At 38.4% G+C, this 22,144-nt stretch overlaps 1 protein-coding gene across 6 annotated transcripts in view; it reads right to left on the reverse strand.

Moving 5' to 3' along the window:
• st18 (ST18 C2H2C-type zinc finger transcription factor) overlaps positions 1-22,144 on the reverse strand; it is a 43,022-nt gene that overhangs the window by 15,850 nt on the left and 5,028 nt on the right. For 4 of the 6 annotated variants that reach the window (XM_069692146.1, XM_069692144.1, XM_069692143.1 and 1 more), the window contains exons 3-6: positions 6,747-6,862; positions 3,665-3,716; positions 2,718-2,748; positions 2,312-2,499 (exon numbers count right to left, since the gene is read on the reverse strand). In XM_069692146.1, the coding sequence (XP_069548247.1) occupies positions 2,312-2,499; positions 2,718-2,748; positions 3,665-3,716; positions 6,747-6,862 (387 nt within the window). Of the gene's footprint in view, positions 1-2,311; positions 2,500-2,717; positions 2,749-3,664; positions 3,717-6,746; positions 6,863-13,246; positions 13,442-17,611; positions 17,873-22,144 lie in introns of those variants that run through there. The other 2 variants (XM_069692147.1, XM_069692148.1) reach the window with 2 other exon arrangements.

The raw sequence follows: 22,144 nt of genomic DNA on the forward strand, positions 1-22,144 counted from the left end.
GTGGAACAGACAAAGAGGGTTACGGTTATCTCCCAATATGCATCTGAAACAACACTTTATTAACACCACTGATCATATTATGTCATGGTCAGTGATTAACAATGGAAAGCTATCATCTGGATTGATTCAACAAAATCTCTCTTGATCCGCCAAAACCATTCATACTTATGCTCTATTAAAGCTCTTTGCACTGTGAGGGTTTTGACTTTCAGTAAAGGGCTGGACTGGAGGTCTATATCCTCTTAAGTAGCCAGACAGAGACCAAACCAAAAGTAGGATTCGATAGATAGAGAAGACAGATAGAGACGGATTGTGAGAATCAGATCACACAGTGCAGAGGACGATACAGATACAGGCATTATCGGACGGCTGCGACTTATTAATAGGAGTAGCACTAAAACTTAATCCTCAATAAAAGAGCTTTAAAATAAGACAGAAATGATGTGACACTAATAAAAAAAATTAAAAAAAAGCTAACTATCATTCTAAATATATGATTTTGTGCATCGTTAAGCGCCGCAAAATTTGACATGTCTGGTTTCATATGCATGTTGCTCGGGCAAGATTACAATGTGTTATTATCTATTTCCTGCTGTGAAAAATATTTAGAAAGAGGTGTCGAAAGACAGACCCTGTTGAATGAAAAATTAAAGCCAGTTACACGTATTTACATTTATGAGGCAAGCAACAAGGGTTTTGTTTTTCATCCAGATGGACTCCCAGACCTGACACAGCCGCATACAGTCAGACAAGCACACACACAGACATATACACACACACACACACACACACACACACACACACACACACACACACACACACACACACACACACACACACACACACACACACACACACACACACACACACACACACACACACACACACACACACAGAAGTGCAGTGAAAAAAGGAAAGAGATGGAGGAAAAAAACTTGGATCCCTCCGGTGGTTTGTGTGTTGGAACAGGTGAACAGTTTGTACTCCAGAATAGCCATTACCAGCACTCTGCAGCAGGGCTGCAGTTGGCTGGAGTTGAACGCAGTGTGGCTCAACCAAACGAGAGGCTTATTTTTCTCCCTTTTTGTTAAAATGCAGATATGACCAGCTTCCCACTGCAAACATTCTTACTGCCTGCAGTCCACTTTTCCAATTTTTGTTTCTCCACAGAAAATAGCCCCCCATTCTGACAATAACAGCAAAATATGTTGTGAATATGTTTATCGATATTCGTGTGCATTTGACACATTTCAGACTTTTTTTTTCAAATTCTGGGCGGATTTTGTTTTGTTTTGAAGCTACTCCACAAAATATCAGGTTAAAATGAGGAAAAATACACCGCAGTCAATCAGTTAGAAAAAGAAAAAGTATGTGGAATACACAAGAACAAAAGGAAAAACTGATGATGCACATTGAATTACTTTGATAATTGTAATGTAATATGAACCCAGGAAACAAATAAATTCCATTTCCAATGAATCCACACAATTCAGTGAGCTACTCTCCTGGTCCATTTAACTACACACATGTGTACTATAATGAGCTGTAGACATTATGCCTAATTATGTATTAGACTGTGTTAGAGGGCCTAACAAAAGCTTTTGAAAGGGACAATTACGTTTGTTGCTTAGTTACATCGTTAAAAATATACCAAATCAGTGCAGATTATAGTGGGCGAGAATGCACATGTACACCACGAGCGAATGTTGCCAAAATGCCCAAAATTCAATTCATTAGGAAAAAGAAAATATTTTTTGCTTGTGAACAGGACAGTGGCATAAGTGAAAATAAACCATTTTAAACTGCTCTTGATAAAGTGTTCCTGTGGGTACGTGAAATCTTTGTTAAAAAAAAAAAAAAAAGAAAACACAAGCCAAGCAATGGCGAAAACTAATTTCTTTTTCACAATAGGGCAAACCTCAATAACATGCTGCATAAAAGATTGGGGATAGTTACATTTAAATCAAAGTGAACTGGTGCACGCCTCCATTCAGTTTTTCATTCTATGGATTCAATGGGTTTGGACTGGCTATTGAAACAGGACAGATGAGGGGTCTGAAATCTGGCCTCATCAAAAAAGGGTAAAGCCACGCCAAAAATATCATGGCAGATCAGCTGTCAAAACTTCAATTTGTGGACGTGAGACACAACTAATGTGGACCCAGCAGTGCAGTCTTTCACTTCCACTGCACAATGACTGTGGCTGCTGGCTGATGGCAGAGGGAGGGAAATATGAATGCAACAGATGGGATTTTAAAATTCAGCGTCAATTGTTCATCAAAACAGACAAAACAACAGGACATCTGTTTACCTGCTGGAGTGTCAATGTTCCTCAGCTCTTCTTTGTCCTGTGGCGGTGCCAGGTCCTCACTCTCCTCTTCACATGCCTCGCTGGGGCTGTAGTGGCGGGGCTTCATCAGCAGGGACTTTCTCTTGTTGATGGGGGCGCCCTGCACCCCTTCCTGGGCACTCCTCTTCCTCGCCATGGACACATATGGGCTGAAGGGAAAAGCGGAACGGACAAAAAGCACAGCAGGGTCAACAGTGGCCTCAGTTGGCTCATTTCAAAGGTACAACTCTTAAAATTGTATGTATTTTAAAAAAAATATTTTATGAAGTTAAAACTCTCTTTATGAATAACATGTAGAACCTGGGAGTAAAATACTTCCCGTTTTGGCATGAAGATGAAAAAGTGTGTTCACATCTAACAATTTTACCTGTGAGTCTCAGTGATGCAATCAGCCAGCCCTGTGAAATAAAGGCCAAGAAACAACAGATAAAAAGTCGTGTTTACATTTCCACTACAGTAGCACAGCATCTGTCAGCATACTCTTCATCAAAGGTTCACAGCGGCAGACTACTTTTGGGCGATTGCTAATGAAATTTTACAATGTACAGTAAATATTTGTTTTGTAGGTAATGTTTTAGGGGTGACGAGACCTGAGTTAATCGGGCTTTATCCAACCTTTTACCATAGATTTTACTTCCATTTTACAATGCCATTGGCTATAATCAGCATAAGGATGCAGAAGTGGCCTCTTCATTGATCTGAAAAGCTTTTCATTCAGTCTGCTCATTCTCTGGGAAACCATCCTTTGACAGCGTTGACAACATGATCTAAAAGGGTAAATCAATTTTCCCAGAGGCCTGCATAAATCTCATTCACAAGTTCTACCCCCTACTCCCATGAAGCACAACCAATAATAACACTTTTCATGAATTTCCCCAGATGTAGTAATAGCTCCAGAGTGAGCAGGAAGGCCTCAGAGGCCCTGAACACTTCCATAATGACATATCCAGTCTAGAGGTTTTCAATCACACAATATATACACACTCCTTAACTAATTTGAGCCAGTGTTCCAATTTAATGAAGTTATTCCCCTCTGAATAATGAAATGGCGGTGCAGTGCTCTTCAGACTGGTAAGATAATACATAAAATTGACAGTTATAAAGTTGGATTGTTGAACTGATACCCCTAACCCATGATGATAAGTGGAACGTGTGTGTGTGTGTGTGTGTGTGTGTGTGTGTGTGTGTGTGTGTGTGTGTGTGTGTGTGTGTGTGTGTGTGTGTGTGTGTGTGTGTGTGTGTGTGTGTGTGTGTGTGTGTGTGTGTGTGTGTGTGTGGGGTTAAAAGCAAACTAAAACTGAAAGCTGCACTCACCTGTGCTACTGTTACATGATTTCAGGGTTTGCTCCTCACCATCAGAATCCATCTGCAAATAAAATATTGAATATACATATGAGCCACTAAAAGACAGATTTGAATGTATTTTAAGATTTTTATTTTTTATTTTTTTTATTCATTTAATTTTAAATAGACAAAGAGTCAAACACTTAATAGATTGTTGTTGAGTTTGGGCAGATAAGCATGGAGTCACCCAGGGAGCCACTCAGCCTTAAAATCTATTTTAGTGCACAACAACATCACAAAGAGCTCCTAAAACACCAATAATATGCAAACACATATGGTATAATGCCAGGGAAAAAAAGTTTCAAAGGTGAGGAAAAATATAATGACACTAAATAATGACATTAAAGTACGGACAGCACCTCGTAGTGTGTGTTTAGACAAAAATAGTTGCTAAAATCCATCCACTCTCGCTGGCTGTTGCTTGTGGGTCCCAAATAAAACCTATTAAACATAATTATTCCAGGCTGATGGTGGTGTATAGTGGTCACAGGCCAGTGAAATCTGTGAGTCATAGGATATGCTGTTACTTTTCCCTGGTAATGGGAAACATGACTCCTCTCTCTCGTTTGCTGTTGTGATTGAAGGCACTGACCTGTCATACATTTATAATAGGGGAGCAGGTGTGGCAGTGATGGACCTTAATTTCCTTTAATAAACCTTTTATGTGCCACACTCTTAATGCCACGCCGGGCCCTCAGAGGTCCTGCTCATAATAGGTTCATTACTTTTGATTACTACAGCCTATTGAGACAAACAACTCCCAAACACTATAGATTACATTCTGTAAAAATGAATGTACCTCATTAGTTTGTAACACTTTTCCACACAGACATGCTCCAACGTTTTGTATAAATTTGTTGTTCTGAAGGCAAAACGTTGCTCTTACATCAAGAAACCTGAGATTGTAACATGGACATTAATCAAAGTTCAAATGATGTTATCAGTGCACTGAAATATCACCACTGACTCATAACAATACCAGGGTTGTTTTTTCCTTTCTTTAGGTGACATTTTAGATGAACTCCTCTTTTGTAAACAGCATTTTAGCATGAAACCGGTTATATTTTTTTTTATAGTATTCAAATTTTCTCTGGTTTATTAGAATATTATAGGTGTAATAATGGGAAAATGCTATCGCAAGTTTAATTACAATAATAATAACAAAATTCAAAGCTACACAAATTGTCAAAAAATGTGTAATAGTTGCGATTCCTTAATTTGTAGTCAGTTCAGAGCCTGTCAATCCAGGGAAAAATAATTCGTTTCAATGGGGTTTAGGCTGTATTGTATGTTTGACTTGTGATTTCTTTTTTTCTTTCTTTTTTTGACTGTAGGCTACAAACAGTATTCAGTTTAAAGAAAATTGAGACCTTCCTTTTTTCAGCACAAGCTTTAAATGATGGAATCTCCCATATATGTCTGATGCTTTGTTGGCAGTGAGTAGAGTTTATATTTAATTCATATAAAAAGGACTGACGAGTAACAACACAACAAGGGAGGCCTTGGTCGGTATCCGTGGTGTTCTAACAGGTAGTCCTGGCTTGGTAACAACATGGACAAACATGTGACGCCGAGTGTTTACAAAAGCAGAGTGTGGAGATACAATCGGGGTCAAACAGGAGCTTTTATTTGACATTGCCCAAACAATCTGGCTATAAACTTTTTTCATTATTTTATGAGACACATTTTTGGATCATGTATCATATTTTACTGAGTGCTATATGATGTTGATTAATGACATTAAGAATTTCATTATGGATATATAGGGAAATGATAATGCTTTAGTATATTTAGCAATAATAAGCAGTATACTGTAAACACATTTGTCAGTAATTACAACTCTTTCTGTGAGCACCCATAAGGAGAGGCTGTACCATTGTAAAATGTGTCTTCAGAGAAGTTTTAATTGTTTACAAACCTTAAGCATTAAAAAATACAAATATCCTTTTATTTGCTAATCACTAAATTATATTGTAGTATAAAGAATTTATTAAGTATATACATACATACATACATACATACATACATACATACATACATACATACATACATACATACATACTGCTTAGAAATGCTAAACATGTGGTTTAAAGTAAAATCATACCTAAAATGTTAGAAAATAGATATTTACTTAGTAATATTCGTATTCCAGCGTAATAATTAATTTAATAATTTACCAACAGCCTAAATATAAAACAATACTCTTTTGTTGTAATAACTCCGTCAGATTATATACTTTAAGTGGTGTTTTTTGTTTATTTTTTTCAGCTTCTAAACCAAAAATTATACTATATTGTGTGTCACGACAATGCGCATTTCAATCTAAATGTTGTTCCCTTGGCAATATTTTTGGCTTGTTTTCCTGCATTAAATTTTGTGTAGTTTCCAAATGCTCACATTAAACGGGGATTGTTATAGAATCGCTTTTCCAACTGTGAACACATGGAATAAGGCCACTAGGAATAATAATAGCACTTTTACATGTTTTATTGAAAATAGGACATTGCCTCCGAGTATTCTCCACATGGCCTCATATTTGACATTTAATGTATTTTCATCTCATCTACAGGCAGCCATTGATTTCCACTCATTTCTATATTTGTAATTTAACCTCACCAAGCCTTAAAAAAGAGTTTAATGATTTTGGCAGTTAAAATACTGCTATTGGTCTTCAAACCGAGAGGCCTTTTAATGAAGCAGTTCATAGTGCAAATATCTCTAAACTTTCCATTATGATGAAAGTTTTATCAGGTACAAATCCAAGATGAGAGAACCTGATAACTGAAGGCAAACATCACTTTAGGAACAGCAGATTCAGCAAAGCGTTTTAAAGAGTATATTATCTGCCAGCCACCCACAGCTCTGCAATAAGTAAAAAACAATCTCAGTTTGTGATCAGCATGGTCAAAGGAGCAGTGACACTCCACCACTTAGCATGCTGCTTATCCAAAACACTGTTACATAACTATGAATCCCGTTCTGTTCCTGACAAAACTAGTTTTCGACTTTGTTTTCAGAATGTAAGCCTCTGTCTATGCGACAGATTATTTACCTTTGATTGTAGTTTTCCGAGCGCTACGTAGGATAAGATGCCAGATCCACACTGTTCACCCTGGTTGACGCTTTCACGCTTGTTACCTCTCAGGAAGTGATCGTGTAATTCATTATCTGTAAGAGAAAAAAACATAAAACACAAAAACATATAAAGCTTTAATTTCAAATATGCAACTATTCTACGTTATGGTAAATCAAGTGATGTCTCTAAACCAACTTTTGGAAGGTTTTTATTCATATAGTTCCATCATTGTGTGAACATGCAGTCAGAAAAAGGTGGAAAGAGCATATTAATATCTCACATGGAATAAGGAATACGATGCAAATTGATTGCTTGACAGAGATCAAATTGCTTGCTTCTAATTAATACAAAACATCCAAGAGGGAAAACAAGGATGAACACAATGAGTACATTAAGCCTCTTCACTTCACAGATCTTATTATGGAATTATTTATTTCTGTTAGCTTTGAAAAAAAAAAACCATCTTAATTATAGCTCACAGAGCGTTTCCCCAGAAAAACAAAACTGGGGGGGAGAAGAAGGGGGAGGGTGGGGGTTTATTCACTCAGTTTCATTTGCATATGAAAAAAGACTCACTACTATAAGGGCTGGTTTGTCATCTGCTGAATCATATTTCTGCCCCTCCCCCTCTCCCCCCCTTATACACACACACACACACACACACACACACACACACACACACACACACACACACACACACACACACACACACACACACACACACACACACACACACACATACATACACACACCACAAGTCCAACATAAATAATGCTTCTCAGAGGACTGTTTCCCTGCGTCTAGGGCAGATTTCTCAGGGGGGAAAGGAGGCAGCCTGATGCTGAGGGTCTATGAGATTTTCTATGTGTTAATCTGGCTGCTAGCTGTCCTTGAGCCCAGCCCATTCCCCCCTAACCCCATCTGCTAGCATTCCCACCACAGAGGAGAGAATGGGCTGCGACTGGGGGGGATAGAAAAAGAGAGAGACCTTCCCAGTCCAGCAATCATGAATAACCATTGCCTCGCACCATTATCAGAGAGGCTGGATCCAAGCTGAGATGGTGGAGAGCAAATGTCTGTAAAACACCCCGACGCTCCTGACATTACTCAAACCACACTCTCACATTTTGTTGCAAGTGATGCTACTGTTATTATTTTCATATAATGCCCTATTAATACTGTGCAGCTGCTGTGGATATTCATCACTGACCTTGAGTCTTTGTGTCCCCCTTGTTCCCAGCTTATCCGTGCACTTGGGACGCTCTCGTGTAATTAACACAGACATTATTGTGATGGAGTAAAAAACTCTGTGCTGATACCTCATCTTGAAACCAATAAAGCAGGCCAGAGTAGCAAAGTAAGATTCTAGAGACCATAAAATTAATTACATTATTTACATTTCCTTTAGATAGGGGGTACAGGCGAGATGATAGAGGCAAATGAGATTACGCAAAATAAGATTTCAAAATGTCAGTGCTGCACACTCAACCAACCAACTGTTATGATTAGATTACTCTTTTAATATAATTACTGTCTAAGGCTGTGTGTGGAAACAATGCATACATAAAAAAAAACAGGAGCCGCGTCCTAACTGATTCCCATCCTTTTCTCCACGAGTCTTTTTCTCTTAACCTTTCTTCAACAGTATCATTTTGAATTATAGGGAACGGATGGGTGCTCTGTGCAAGGTCACTGTCTGGTGTGTGCTCACCCCCTCCCCTCTCTCCTTGTTTTTGTTTCCTCTTCCAGAAGCACACTGAGTGAAGGGTTAAAACTGGAATGGATTTAATTATGGAATGAATGGAATTATAATGCGCCTGCAGCAAGTTTTCCTCCTTATTTATTAAAGCAGCTGATGGGCCAGGTTTGATGAGCCACTTCTGGCATAATTGAGTCATCACACAAAGAGGGTTCCTCGCATTCAGAGTGGTTTTATCAGCAGCAAACAGACCTGATTACTGGCAATTACACTCTGATCTAGGGGAAGGAGAAAAAAGGGTAAATGTGCGGGGTAACTTCTCTGTTTATAGTTTACCCCGGGAATAATTTTCACATTAATTTTACATGCTAAGTGCTTTCTGTTTATGTATAATAAAGAAAAAATGGCAGGAGATAGCACCTTTTACTTTCATATTTCCTTGTAATGAATGTCTGTGAGGATATAGTGAACTGATCACAATTCGTATTTATCCTATAGGAGGTTTGGAGTGTGCAGAGATTCAGCTAAACATACAGCCTGTCTAGCTCAAGCGAAAAGGTGAGCTGGCAGCGATGTACCTGCTCAGAAAGTGCTCACACCTATTCTGTGAAAAGCAGGTAGAATTGTAGAGAGCACAAGTGATTGCTTTTGTAATTTTTCATTGAGATGCAAATGGTTTCATGGTGAGCAAATTAATCTGTGGTCAGAGATTAAAATCAACGTCTTTTCAGAGAGTATTTAGAGAAACAACTTAAATTTTCTTTTGTCTCAGATCCCCTAAATAGTAGCTGGACATCATTTTTTTCTTTTTATTTAATCTTTATTTAGTCAGGGAGTCTCATTGAGATAAAGATCTCTTTTCCAAGAGAGACTTGCGAACAAGAGACATTCACCAGAACACATTCATCAAACAAAACAGCTGAAGAGCAGAGTAGCTGGGATATATTTAGGAAGGGGGCGGGGTCAAAAAGAGTCTAAAAAGTCTACTGTATGTCTAAAATGTGTTTTTTTTTCTTAAATTTCACAATGTTTAATTATTTGTTGCCTTAATAGTAAAATTGACAGTTTAGCCACACTTGAAAGCATCAATACATTTTCTTTGTTTAAAATATTCTTACATATTTTCAACTGAATCGCTCTCCTTAATGATTTTCATATTAGGAGTTTATCTAGTACAAACTGACGAGAAAAATATTGGGCTTCTATATGAGCTGTGTATACATATATGCCCTCTCAAATAACGGGAAAAAAAAATAACACAGTATCGTAAAAAAAAAATATTCTGCCAGCAATTTATGAGCATTCCTCTGTGTAATAGAGGTTTCTGGATTCATGCAGACACAGTCAAAATCTTGAAGTCAACTGCGATTTCAGATATAACAGCCTCACAGCTACCCTGACGGCCAAGCAAAGTGTTTGTGCCTTTTGCCAAAGAGTACTTTTATAGAGAAGCGTATTGGCATCTTATCACTTCTCCAAGACAGAGATGCCTCAATAAAAGAACACAGCTCACAGAATTCTTAACAGACAATTAGGAGCCTGGCTAGCCACTATCGCTTCAATGATTTGTTATGATGGCATAACTACAGGGGAAACTTGTTGTTGGACGGAGTTAGCAAGAGTCCCATAAAAGAGTCAGATGGTGACACCTTTGCCGAGGTGATTTATGAATCTTGTAATCGCTTTCCAAAGTCATCCCAAAGCCTTCCCTCTAAATTGAGTTCATCTGGAGCCGGACCACACAGAGGCACCAAGTCCAGATTGTTTCTTCTGACATCAAAGAGCCAATTTCTGTTTTTGACCAAATTTCTGGTGCTTTTAGTTCCCTTATCGTATGAAAGGCGCCGAGATGATATGCTATTTTATTTGTGAATTTCAATCCAATTAAGAACACCAAAATATTGAGGCAAATAAAATTAGTATCTTCTTTCACTACACTATCCATCAATAGCATAATAAATGGAGCGGCAGACAATTCATCCATTGGCAAGGCTCCAACCTGCCAAACCACTCTCATGTTAGTTAGGATCTTTGAATTTGGTCATGAACATGCTTTTTTAAACCTGTCTAATTTGGGGACAGGTGTTTGGGGAAAAAGAAGTTCCAGCCCTGGTGCAACAATGAGCAGAGTAATCCTGCTCATTGTTCCTGCCCAAGGAGCCCCTTTCATGGAGGAGGTTGCATGAATGCTACCAGGTGGTCTGCAATTTGGAGAAACGTAGTAACCGTTCCAGCTAATCCCCCGTCACAAAAGGCAGGTCTCCAGTGCTCTGGGGCTCTCCGGGGCAAAGGGAAAAGTTTACCTCAAACACACAGCGTCTGAAAGGAGTCAGGGACTCGAGCAGTGATTCCTAATCAGATTGCGCTGAAGTGAACAGCTCGCATGGCAGCTGTAGTTTTCCCAGGGTTAATTACCTTTCACTGCTCTCTCTAAATGAGTCAGCTGTTCCTGTCATTAAACAACTCCACTCTATCTCTGCTCCTCTGTCCTCCACACACATGTGCACATGTGCACATGGGTGTGCACGTTCACACACACACACACACACACACACACACACACACACACACACACACACACACACACACACACACACACGCACACACACACACACACACACTCATAAAGATGCGCCTTTGTTTTTCAACCATTACCTTTAATGTATTGTTTATGGCGATCAAAGACTTTTAAAACATCAATATTTGGATGTTATATTGACTTTGATCAATTTAATAATCAGTCGGTGGCTTTTGAAATGGAGTTTACTATATTTTTATTTATACCACTCATGTATGCAGATAGAAGGCAGTATTCCCAACACACCTCCCCTACCCTGTTACAGAAAATAATACCAATCTGTCAAGGTCTTATTCTAAACAGCCCCTTTCGTACTAATTGAGCACATATAGGAAGCAAACATGTTCGCATATGCGCGCACGCACAAACACAGGCATACGTACATACACACAAACATGCGGATACACATACATGCACACACACAAACACAGAGTCCAGCTCTGATATAGTTGTGCTGTCATCAATTCTGAACAATCTGTCTGCTTACTGAGCTCAGTGGCTCAGGATGTTGGGGGAGTTTTAAGTGATTTTTGCCACTGTATGGTAAAATCCCTTGGCCACCTGGATTACAAACTCTAGTCCTTTAACTCATGCCAGTATAAATCCGTGTTAACTCGGATTTACCTCTGGCATATGAATTCTCAATCTGCGTAAGCTTTGTTTGGAATGAGTCGAACATAAGTATTTCACGCGGTAAGGATGCCCAGTGGTGAATTCCTATTTCTGTGAAACACACACTGGGAGATACTTCAGGACTAAATCAGTTATCGGAAAAACTAGAAAAAAGCCTGAAGCAGTGTTTTATTACAGTCAAGAGGTGAGACCCGTACAGCCATTCACATCCAGGTGGAAGTGTGCCATGCTGCACTGTGAAATCCACGTAACCATGGTGACAGATATAAACTCAGAGCTGTACACTGTGGTCAAGAGTTTAATCAGATTCCTTACACCAAGATTTTGCTTTGCCTTTTGTCAGACAAACATTATTTGCTCAGTTGTTCAAACACACGTCCTGGTCGGCTACCAAAGCGATCATGATAAAATAAAATATGGCATGAGCAGCCTGGAGGATCTAAATTAAGTATTATCCAATATCCATACAATCTCTCACACTCACACACACACACACACACACACACACACACACACACACACACACACACACACACACACACACACACACACACACACACACACACACACACACACACACACACACACACACACACACACACACACACACACACACACTTCTGTGCTAGCAGAGTTAAGCCAGACTATTTTGTACTTAAAAGGTTAGCAGGGCTGTTTTGTGAGTTTGATCCATGCTTGCCAAATCAGCAGATGGTCCATGAATATGATTATATGCATCAATAAAAGGAGTAATCTTTAACAAAATGTAAATTTGACTTAAGTCCAGGGTTTAATATACACGATGGACTTTAACCCACTTTCCAGCTTGACAGTAGAGCATGATAAGCTAATGCACTTAAATTTTGTATTACAGCAATCACCACTGATGCTCCAGTGCTATTATTCTGATGATCAAAATAAGGAGTCGAAGGAGAGGTAAACGATATCTGTTCAAAATGTGCATGTTCGTGTTGAACTAGCATCTATTCATTTTTGAGTGAGTATCTATAAACAGTTCTGCAATCGATATATCCTTGGGTGCTTAACAAGACCCTCTCTTGTGCTGTCAGCCTTTTCTCTGTTATACGTTTCAGTGCTTTGTAGATAAACCTTTGGACAACACTAAGTGAAGCTTTACTCAAGGATCGACAACAATAATGTTAGAGTAACGCTTACCATTAACAAGTACAGGCACAGACATTTAAAGAAAAAAAAATCATTATATTTTTGTGAATAAAAAGATGGTCATAGCTGCGATACAAACTAACATAAAGTTCAAGCACAAGGCTAGAAAGTAGCTTACAGGAAGGCAGGAGGCGAAAAGTTTTAGCAGCAATTCAGAAGTTAAGAATGGTCAAGTAAAATGTGGTGATCTTTCTCTGAGTCATATAAAACAGCATCACTGTTATTGACCCGGCCACGAATCTACTTATCTGAGCCTGAGGCTTACACAGCACAACACAGCACAGCACATCCTTACGCAGACAAACCGAATCACTTGTCTCTCACATCTGAATGCACTCATGTTAACATGTCCGACAGGGCAGAATTGCGAGCTCGACTTACCATGCCCCCTTTTAGCCTTTGTTTTGCATCTCACAGGGGTATCGGGGAGGAGACGGAGCAGAAGGATATCGAGGTGGGGTACAGGGTAGTCCAGAGTCTCGCTGCTGAGAGAGTGTGTTTGGTTTGAGGGGTGTGTGTGTGTGTGTGTGTGTGTGTGTGTGCAGGGACACTGTGATATTCACCCGAAACGCTAAGGTTTTTTTTTTTTTTTTTTTGTAGCCTTTGTGTCATTCACTTAACAACCAATCTCATTAGCTGCTGGGCTACAATGGACTGAATTATTTTCTGTGTAAATACACCACATGGTGATCCTCAAGGTAAGACCTCTGAAGGTCTTTTTAATGACAAAAAAAAAAGAAGATAGATTTACCCCAGAAAAAAGAAAAAAAAAAAATCAATGACTGCTGGAAAAAAAACAGGTTGCTCCTAAAAAGAATTAAACAGATATTTAGAGTGATTTCAATTAGAAAAAGAGATTTATATTCCTCATGATCTGTAGTGAGGAGAGTGCAAATGTGTAATTATATGACTGTAATTAAAGTATCATGGTGATATACAGAATACATATAGCCTTGAGGAGATGATAATACTTTGAGCACATACATAATATCAAAAAGGATGGATGGATCCATGTTTAGACATGATGCCACCCAGCTTTTTTTTTTTTTTTAAATAAAAAAACATTGTGGAGATAAATTATATGACAATAGGTATTAAAAAAAAAAAAAAAAAAAAAAAAAGACTAGAGGTCTCAAAATGGTGACCAGATTTAGTTTTTTTTTTTTTTTTTTCTTCTTTTTAATAAAACCTCTTGCTTGGTGCAGAACCATGAATGCATGTAAAATGTAACTATTGTAAGTACTTGAAGTCATGACAGCTGTCTATAAGCATCAGGGACATGTCTATTGGCCAACTTGACCCTTGTTAGAAAACAAAACAAATACAAAAAGAGAATACTGCAGCCTGGGACTGCCGAGCCGGGTCACTGGAGATTTTCCAGACAAACGCCGCACAGGGGAGGGGAGGGGAGGGGAGGAAGAATAAAAAGGACAGGCTCAGAATCTCATTTTAACAGACCGCACACAATCTGGGCTCCCACAGAACTATCTCTGCCTGACCGCTTTCTATTTATCCCTTATCAGTGTTTACCAACCGCTAGTTTTCTTTCATTCACACTGTGAGGCAGTTCTCTTACTATCAGTCAACAGCTGACACCGTGGAACAGCCTCAAAGGCAAGAGGAAGGGATCAAAACTAAACCAAAGCTGTTTAAACAATACAACAGAGGAAATAAATTCATAAATCCTAATTCTTCCCAACCCACAAGGGTATAAGCAGATCCTTTATAGTTAGGCCAACAAACAAAACCACAGCCAATGAGGTACATTACAATCAAGGTAAATTCTGAAATATATTTAGAAAAAAGAAAGGCGGAAAAAAAATCCCATGTAATATTAATTGGGAGCATTTCATAGACTTGCCCTGTCAAGTAAATATAAGTATTAACTAAAAGGCTTTTTTTGTTGTCAATTATTGTTGTTTTAGGAAAAATTCCACCTGATTCAACACTGGTAAGATTTTTAGATCATTTTGTCATGTACTACTAACAAGCTAGAAAATAAGAGTGACATTATACACAAACCAAACATTTTCAATACGATTTTCAAAATGTTACAAATATCATAAAATGTCTAGTTTTAGTATGTCTGGTTAGAATCAGTGTACTTCTATAGTAGCAGTCAGTATAGTTTAAAGTCAATTCAGTTTATGTAATGAGGATTATGTTAGCTATATTTCTATACGATTAATTATATATTATGATATTTTCTTTTTATATGTTGATTTTTAATATGTGCAATATTACTATTTTTATTTTAAGTGATATGCTGCACTTCTGAGGAATTCCTGACACTTTATATAAAAGAAAAATTCTAAGAGCAATTTTAAACATTATAGGCAGCATGGAAATACTATTTAAAATATTAAAGGTACGGTGCTGAGAGAAAAACTCATTTTAAAGGTATTGTTCACACTGTTGCTTTACATTTTTTCTAGCAGGACACACAAACAGCACTGTTTTTCTGGAATACTGTTCAAAAGTTAAGTAATTAATTACATTTATCCTTTCACCAGCTGCTCAACAGCAGATGGATCATTTCTGAGACCTTGTTGAATTAAATCCACATAATTCATTTTCCTGGATTAACTAACTGAAGTTTGAGTAGGGGGTAAAACAGGTAACACAATGTGTATTGTAGCTGGCATGTATGCGGAGGCTTTTTTTTGTCGTTTAATTTTGGCGTTTACAATGTGAATACCCGACGGCGATGGACTTCTAATCAAAACAAGCGATTGGAAAATTTTTAAAAGGTGCCAGAGCTTGAATAACTTTTTTGGGGGTTTTTTGGTTTTGTTTCTTTGCTAAATAAATGTAAATAGACACAAATCAAATTTTCCATCACAGACGTTTAGAGTGTATTGCAACTATGTGATTGAGTCTGTGAATCCAGTTTTGTTGGGCAGGAGGTACCATGGAGGCAAACACAGGTTACATTAATTTGTTGTGTAGCAACTAACATCCCTGTGCTTTGAAGAGGAGGGTGTGGAGCAGAGAGGAATAATGCCTCTTACTTATCACTGTTTTACCACACAGCCCTGCCACAGCCTGTGCTGCTTTTATAATTAAAACAACATGTAGAGGTGTAACTTTGTAACCTCCCTAATGTCTGCCTTTTCTTCATATGTTTGAATCAATGTATAACTTACTCAAACTTTTCAAAGGATTATTGAAGTGTGACCCTGTTACACAATGATGTATTATCTAATGTCTTTTGTGGCTCTTTTTTTCTGTTTTTTGATAGGTGCGTGCTGAGTGAAATAAGATAATGAAGTTAGGCTAACAGGCAGAATGACAACTGACATTTACATTTATTTTACCACTGAGTAAAATCGGCGAAATAACACCAACATAAAAATGATTTAACATCTCGTTTACTGAGGATAATGTCTCTAAAAGACATGGCAATAAATTACAAGAGTTGTTGGTTTCTATAAATAATGGATAAATCTCTGTTATATTCTTAAAATTCTGTTACTCAAAAGAATAAAGAACAGAAAATCTGTGATTATATCAGGAGGGCTGTAAGTTCATAAACTAACCTTGTCTGAAACTTTATCCTATTTAAAAAAAATTTTTAAAAAAAATCCTACTTTTGTATCGCAAACATACATTTAAAGATGGGTCATACAAGTAAACTCTGAGCCATTAGTGTGCCACAAGTTACCAGTAAATGATGAACTTTTCTAACCAGCATCTATCCTCCTAAATCAATAGTTACTTGGGAGACTGCTGAGTGCTTTGACCTCTCAATTTGTTCAAAGCTAAGTCTTGCCCACGTCTAACACAAAAGTTCACTTGTAAACTGTGTTACTATCATTCTGCATTCAGCATTAGCATATAGTTCTCCAACTTTACCACAGTTACAGTGGATATAATTATAAAAATTCAGAAGAGAATGTAATGCTTTGGCATGGCGGAATTTCTACAAGTCTAAGATTTGCCCTCGGACCATAACGCAACACAAAAACTGATTTGTGGATTATTTTGCTGTCAAACTACATTCAGCGACAGCATATAGTTTTTAGTCTTACAATACATATGACAGAAAGCCAGAACAGGATGCAATAAAATACTTGACTGACTGCTCAAACATGTTATTGGAACACAGAGTCAATGTTTAAGTGCATTAGGCTCAGCGTTCTTGTATGTACAGCTGTCACTGTCAAAGCCACAGGCAACCTGACAATGCTTTGTGTCTTCACACAATACGAACATGTGTTCTTCTAAGACAAGCTTATACAACACACAAATGCTGTGAATTTAATCTAGGTAGACAGTATCCCATGCTATCTGGATGATCAAAAATAGGTCATGCCTCTCAAAAAGCAGTTTGAGCCATTTAATCTCCTCTCAAACTGTCTGAAACCTGGACAGAAGCTGCACTCGCTTTCCAGCAAAGATTTTAAGAACACTGATTTGTATCAAGGCAACCAATGTTCATCGTCAGAGCAACATTTTCTAAAGACCCCCTGACACAGTTCAAAACAACTGCCAGCATTATTCTTTTTTCACATAATCACGTAAAATCCACAAAACACGAGTTTAGCAGCTGAGTAAAATCTGAGTATGAATCTAACTAAGTTTCTAACACTTGCACATTTCAGCTCCTGTTTTGGATTTCACAGGACAGCATCTAACAGCATGAGCTAAAAGGCTTGTCATTCACATATGCGATACAGCGTATCAGTGATGATAAATGCTGACCAAACTGACAGTATATTAAATAAAAAGAACTTTGACACCAACCTAGTGCTGTGATCCAAAAAGTTTGATTTTCTCCCAGTCTCTTGATAGCTGAGCTGGTGCTGTGGCTTTGAAAGGTAGTCCCCAGGAATATGACATACTGTGCCTTTGACAGCCTCGAGATAAGCACCTGCGTTCGGGTCTCTTTTTACGTCACACCTCCCCATTCACAGCCCTTCAACATGATGCACATTTGCACATCAACAGCCACCAACCCCCCTCCTCGCTCTACTCCCACATCCGCAAAACACACAAACAGGCACACAAGAAGGCAGATGCGCGCACTAGCCTCTACTCATGCGCGCGTACACTCACGCAGACACATGCACAGACACCACAGATTTGTCTGCGCTTACTGAGAACACAGCCTACATGCAGGCAAGCACACGCATGAACACACATTTAGACTCACAGGTGATTTATTCCTATTTTAAACTCCAGCCTTATTCATATATCGATCCTTATTGTATGTGTTTGAAAAAAAAAACTTTCACTTGCTTTGTCGTAAGACCAGGGCATATGCCCTCCCAAGCTCCTCATACATCACTCATCATGCAAATGAGAGGGAATGTCACTCCTCAGCAGCAGATGGCCAGGGATGATAACAATGGCTCAACAGACCAGTTTCAATGTCTGCGACTTTATCGCTACGGCAACAACAAAAATAGATGATATGAAATCCTTGTCTGTTAATTTGATTCCCCTCCTTTTTAATGTTTGTACCTGTCAGTCTGTTTCATTTCTCCTGGACCATTTGAATGTAAAAGCTTTGTCTCGGGTTTGCTGTCATAAGATGTCTGGCTATCAGTAAAAGGCAGAGACCTGGAAATGATTTTTGGTGACTACGGAAAGCTGCTGCCTTGCAGTTATTCAAGTAATTAGGTGTAATTCCTCCCTGTAGGCCATGTTAGCCTCCTGAGTTAGCTCATGCGTTCGACAGGCCTGGATAGAGACAGGGAAGAATAAAAGAAGAAAGGGGCCCTGAGAAATCACAAATGCAGCTTTTCAAACACCCCCCAGCCAATGTGATGTCACCCTTCGTCCTGCTGACTCCTGTTCATACAAGCCCCCATAGCAGAGAGTAAACAGTGGAAGCGTTTAGCAAACAGGGCCAGATTACAATGACAAAGGCAACCACACTTCTGGGTGGAGCCTGGGGCGAGGGGGGCAAAAGAGGGGGGTGGGTTGGTGTGGCTCAGGATTTAAAATAAGTGATACCCATGAGGGGGGCTCCCACCCCAAGATCCAAGCGTAGCCCTTCCCCAGCTGATGGTAGGGGCCACCCAAACACGCTTATCTGTCGGTGATGTCCCCCCCGGTCCCCAGGGACTGACGTGTGAACACAATATGTAATAATAATGAATTTTCAGTTCTTTTTTCTGTGATTTGTGCATTTGGTTATGCAAGGCTGGGGACTTGAGGACAGAGAATATCATTACTTAAGGTTTGGCAGTTGATCATCACCTTGTTTAATGCCTCATTTGAAAGTCTAATTTCTAACTGTCTTCAAGAGCCAATTCATGGTACACTGAAAGAGATATACAAAGAGAGCAGACATGTTCTGTTTTACCCTCTTTTCAACATTTGTGCCCAATAATCATATAAACATATGAAAGTAAAGAATCATCTATCTAAGCATCTTATCAAATAACATGTTCCTTGTTTGCTGATGATGACGACCTCGCTGTGAGGGCACAACAACCTTGTTCAAGGGATGATTATTTCATGTCCTGGACTACACATCAGCATTGTTTGAAGAAAATACAAAAAGAATCAACTCATGTTGAGAAATTTCAACAAATTGTGAGAGAGCCTCATATTGAAGACTACACACCAACACCATTACAAAATGTAACATTTTCTTTTGGCCCTAACATCTGTTCAAATCTCAAAAAAAGAGAGAGCTCATTCAGAGCGGATGTACAACATAAACTAGTGTTTTGTCAAGCTATTTCATCAACTGAAAATGTGGGCACAACTGGAGAGAGCTGATGGAGAAATGAAAGAGGAGTGGGTTGGACAAAATTACATGTCAAACAAGGGTTCACATTTAAAAAGTCCTGCTCATATTTGTAGAAAGTGTTTGATTGCATTTAGAAAGGTATTACAATGGGTCACATCTGTGTCTAAAAGCTTTTTGCATTCTGCCGCAAATTATGTAAGCAAAGTGAAGTGTCACAGCACCCTGTTGTTTTGAGCACTATACCTTCCTCCTGTGAAACCTACACAAATACGTTTGACTGAATTCTTCTAATGCACTGCAGGATCAAAATGTCAGCGGTATAACTTCAACAAACCCCCTCACTCAACACCCCACCCCTTAATTTGAACAAAGCAACACGACTAATTTCACATGGCAGCCCGTACAGCAAAACAACAATACATATTCACTGTGTCATTGAACATGATTGACGTTGAAAAATCTATATCAAACTGTGGTTAATTTCAGCTATAATGCTTTAAGCTTGGTCTAAAATGACACAAATGCGTCTTCTTGGTGGTGCTGAACCCTCATTGTGCAACCACTTGATGCCGCTTGTTCATCCCACAAAGTCACATAAAAGGACTGAATTAAAAAAGAAAAATTTAAACAAATATTTGCATATGCAAATATAAGGAACCAAACATAAGTACATGTTGTTGATATGGCTCCGGGATGTAGAACTATCTTTATGTTAATGTCAACAGACAGGGAATATTCTTTTGAAAATACAGTACATTTTTCATGGGGATCATTATCTACACTGCATGTCACTGTGTCTCAGTTAAAAGAAATGATTAGATTACTTCCCAGCAATCCCCTTTGGGGCGATTTGCGTGTGACCGTGGGCAACCCTACAATATGTTTATTCAGTGTCCTTTGAAGACACTTCAATAACATTTTAAATGTTTTATGGACAAATATAGGATGTTTTCTATCTCTGCCTTGAACTGATGCCTTTGGAACTAGGGCTGTGGTTATATTTGAGTTTTTTTTGTTCAAACTCACTAAATCCTCCTCTCAGGGAATAACATACTCAGGTAGTAGTTTACGGTCAAAGATGCAGCTTTAAAAGATGTTAAAGGTGATTAAACTTTGACTTTTAGGATGTACAAATCGGATTTAATGTTTTATGTTAATTGCACGGAAATACATTTTCACGAGAACCCCACGGATTGGGAAAAAATGGTTAAACCCTTTAAGTACAAATGAAAAGCATCATTCATTAGTGGACACAACTTGTTCTCTACATTTACTGCCTTCAAATATGAGCATCTGGCTGCTAGCATGTAAGCTACTACTACTGCTGATACAATTACTACTACTACTACTACTGCTGCTGCTGATACAACTACTAGTACTACTACTAATACTGCGGATGCAATTACTACTACTACTACTACTACTGCTGCTGATACAACTACTAAGACTGCAACTACTACAATTACAGTTGCTGATACAACTACTACTACTACTACTACTACTACTGCTTCTGATACAACTACTACTACTACTGCTGCTGCTGATACAACTACTACTACTACTACTACTGCTGCTGATGATACAACTACTACTACTACTACTACTACTACTACTACCACTGCTGCTGCTGATATGACTACTAAGACTACAACTACTACAACTACAGTTGCTGATACAACAACAACTACTACTACTACTACTACTAGCGACTACTACTGCTGGTACAACTACCACTATTACTACGACTACGACTACTACTTCTACAACTATTACACTAGGTTCACTACTTGCTCTATACATGTACTACTCTCAAATGAGAGCATACTTTTTAAGCTTTGTAAATATAGAAAATATTTTGATTCATATAACTGAATTTCACAATTACCTATATAACAGTAGGTGTGAATTAATTACTCAATCAGTTCCAATGTAAAGAATAATTTATTATTGGTCTCTATTTGTTCTCTTTGTCATTTTCATCATCATTTTTTTATTTATTTTTTATTTTTTTTTTATATCTAACTGGTCCAAGTTTTTGCAGTGTAAAAATCATATCAATAGCCATACATTGCACTCATAAAAAAATAATCACTGGTAATTCCTAACATCATGTAGATATATAATCCAATTTGGTTAAATTTCAAATTCACGTTTATAAGTGCAGGTCTAAATCCATTTTATCAGTAAAAACTGACCAGCATTAGTGGTAGTGGTCAAAACTGCTTCCTTATATTTACTGCCCAGAGCATCTGATTGCTTACATTTAACAAATCAATGCCTGACTGGTCAATCGATGTCTGCCTTCCTTTTCAGAGGCCGTGGACTCACTTTGTTGTGTCATTTAGAGGTTAGGTCTAGATCTGTGTGTCTGTGGGGGTCCCTGCCCATCTTTTCTACTCAGGCAGGCAGACAATGAAGCAGACACGCCTACAAATGGCGAGATAGGAGCTTGGATGTTCAGCCAAAAAGGAGCATCTAAACAATGGTAACAGGTGTGTGTAATGCGTGCTTTGATAATGACCTTGGTGGCCGTAATAGTATGTCTAGACACAACTAACGGGAGGCATTACTGT

This window comes from Brachyistius frenatus, unplaced genomic scaffold, assembly GCF_029030835.1.
Source record: "Brachyistius frenatus isolate BFR_SWC_R1_liver_20210118 unplaced genomic scaffold, ASM2903083v1 Contig_12, whole genome shotgun sequence".
Lineage (NCBI taxonomy): Eukaryota > Metazoa > Chordata > Actinopteri > Embiotocidae > Brachyistius > Brachyistius frenatus.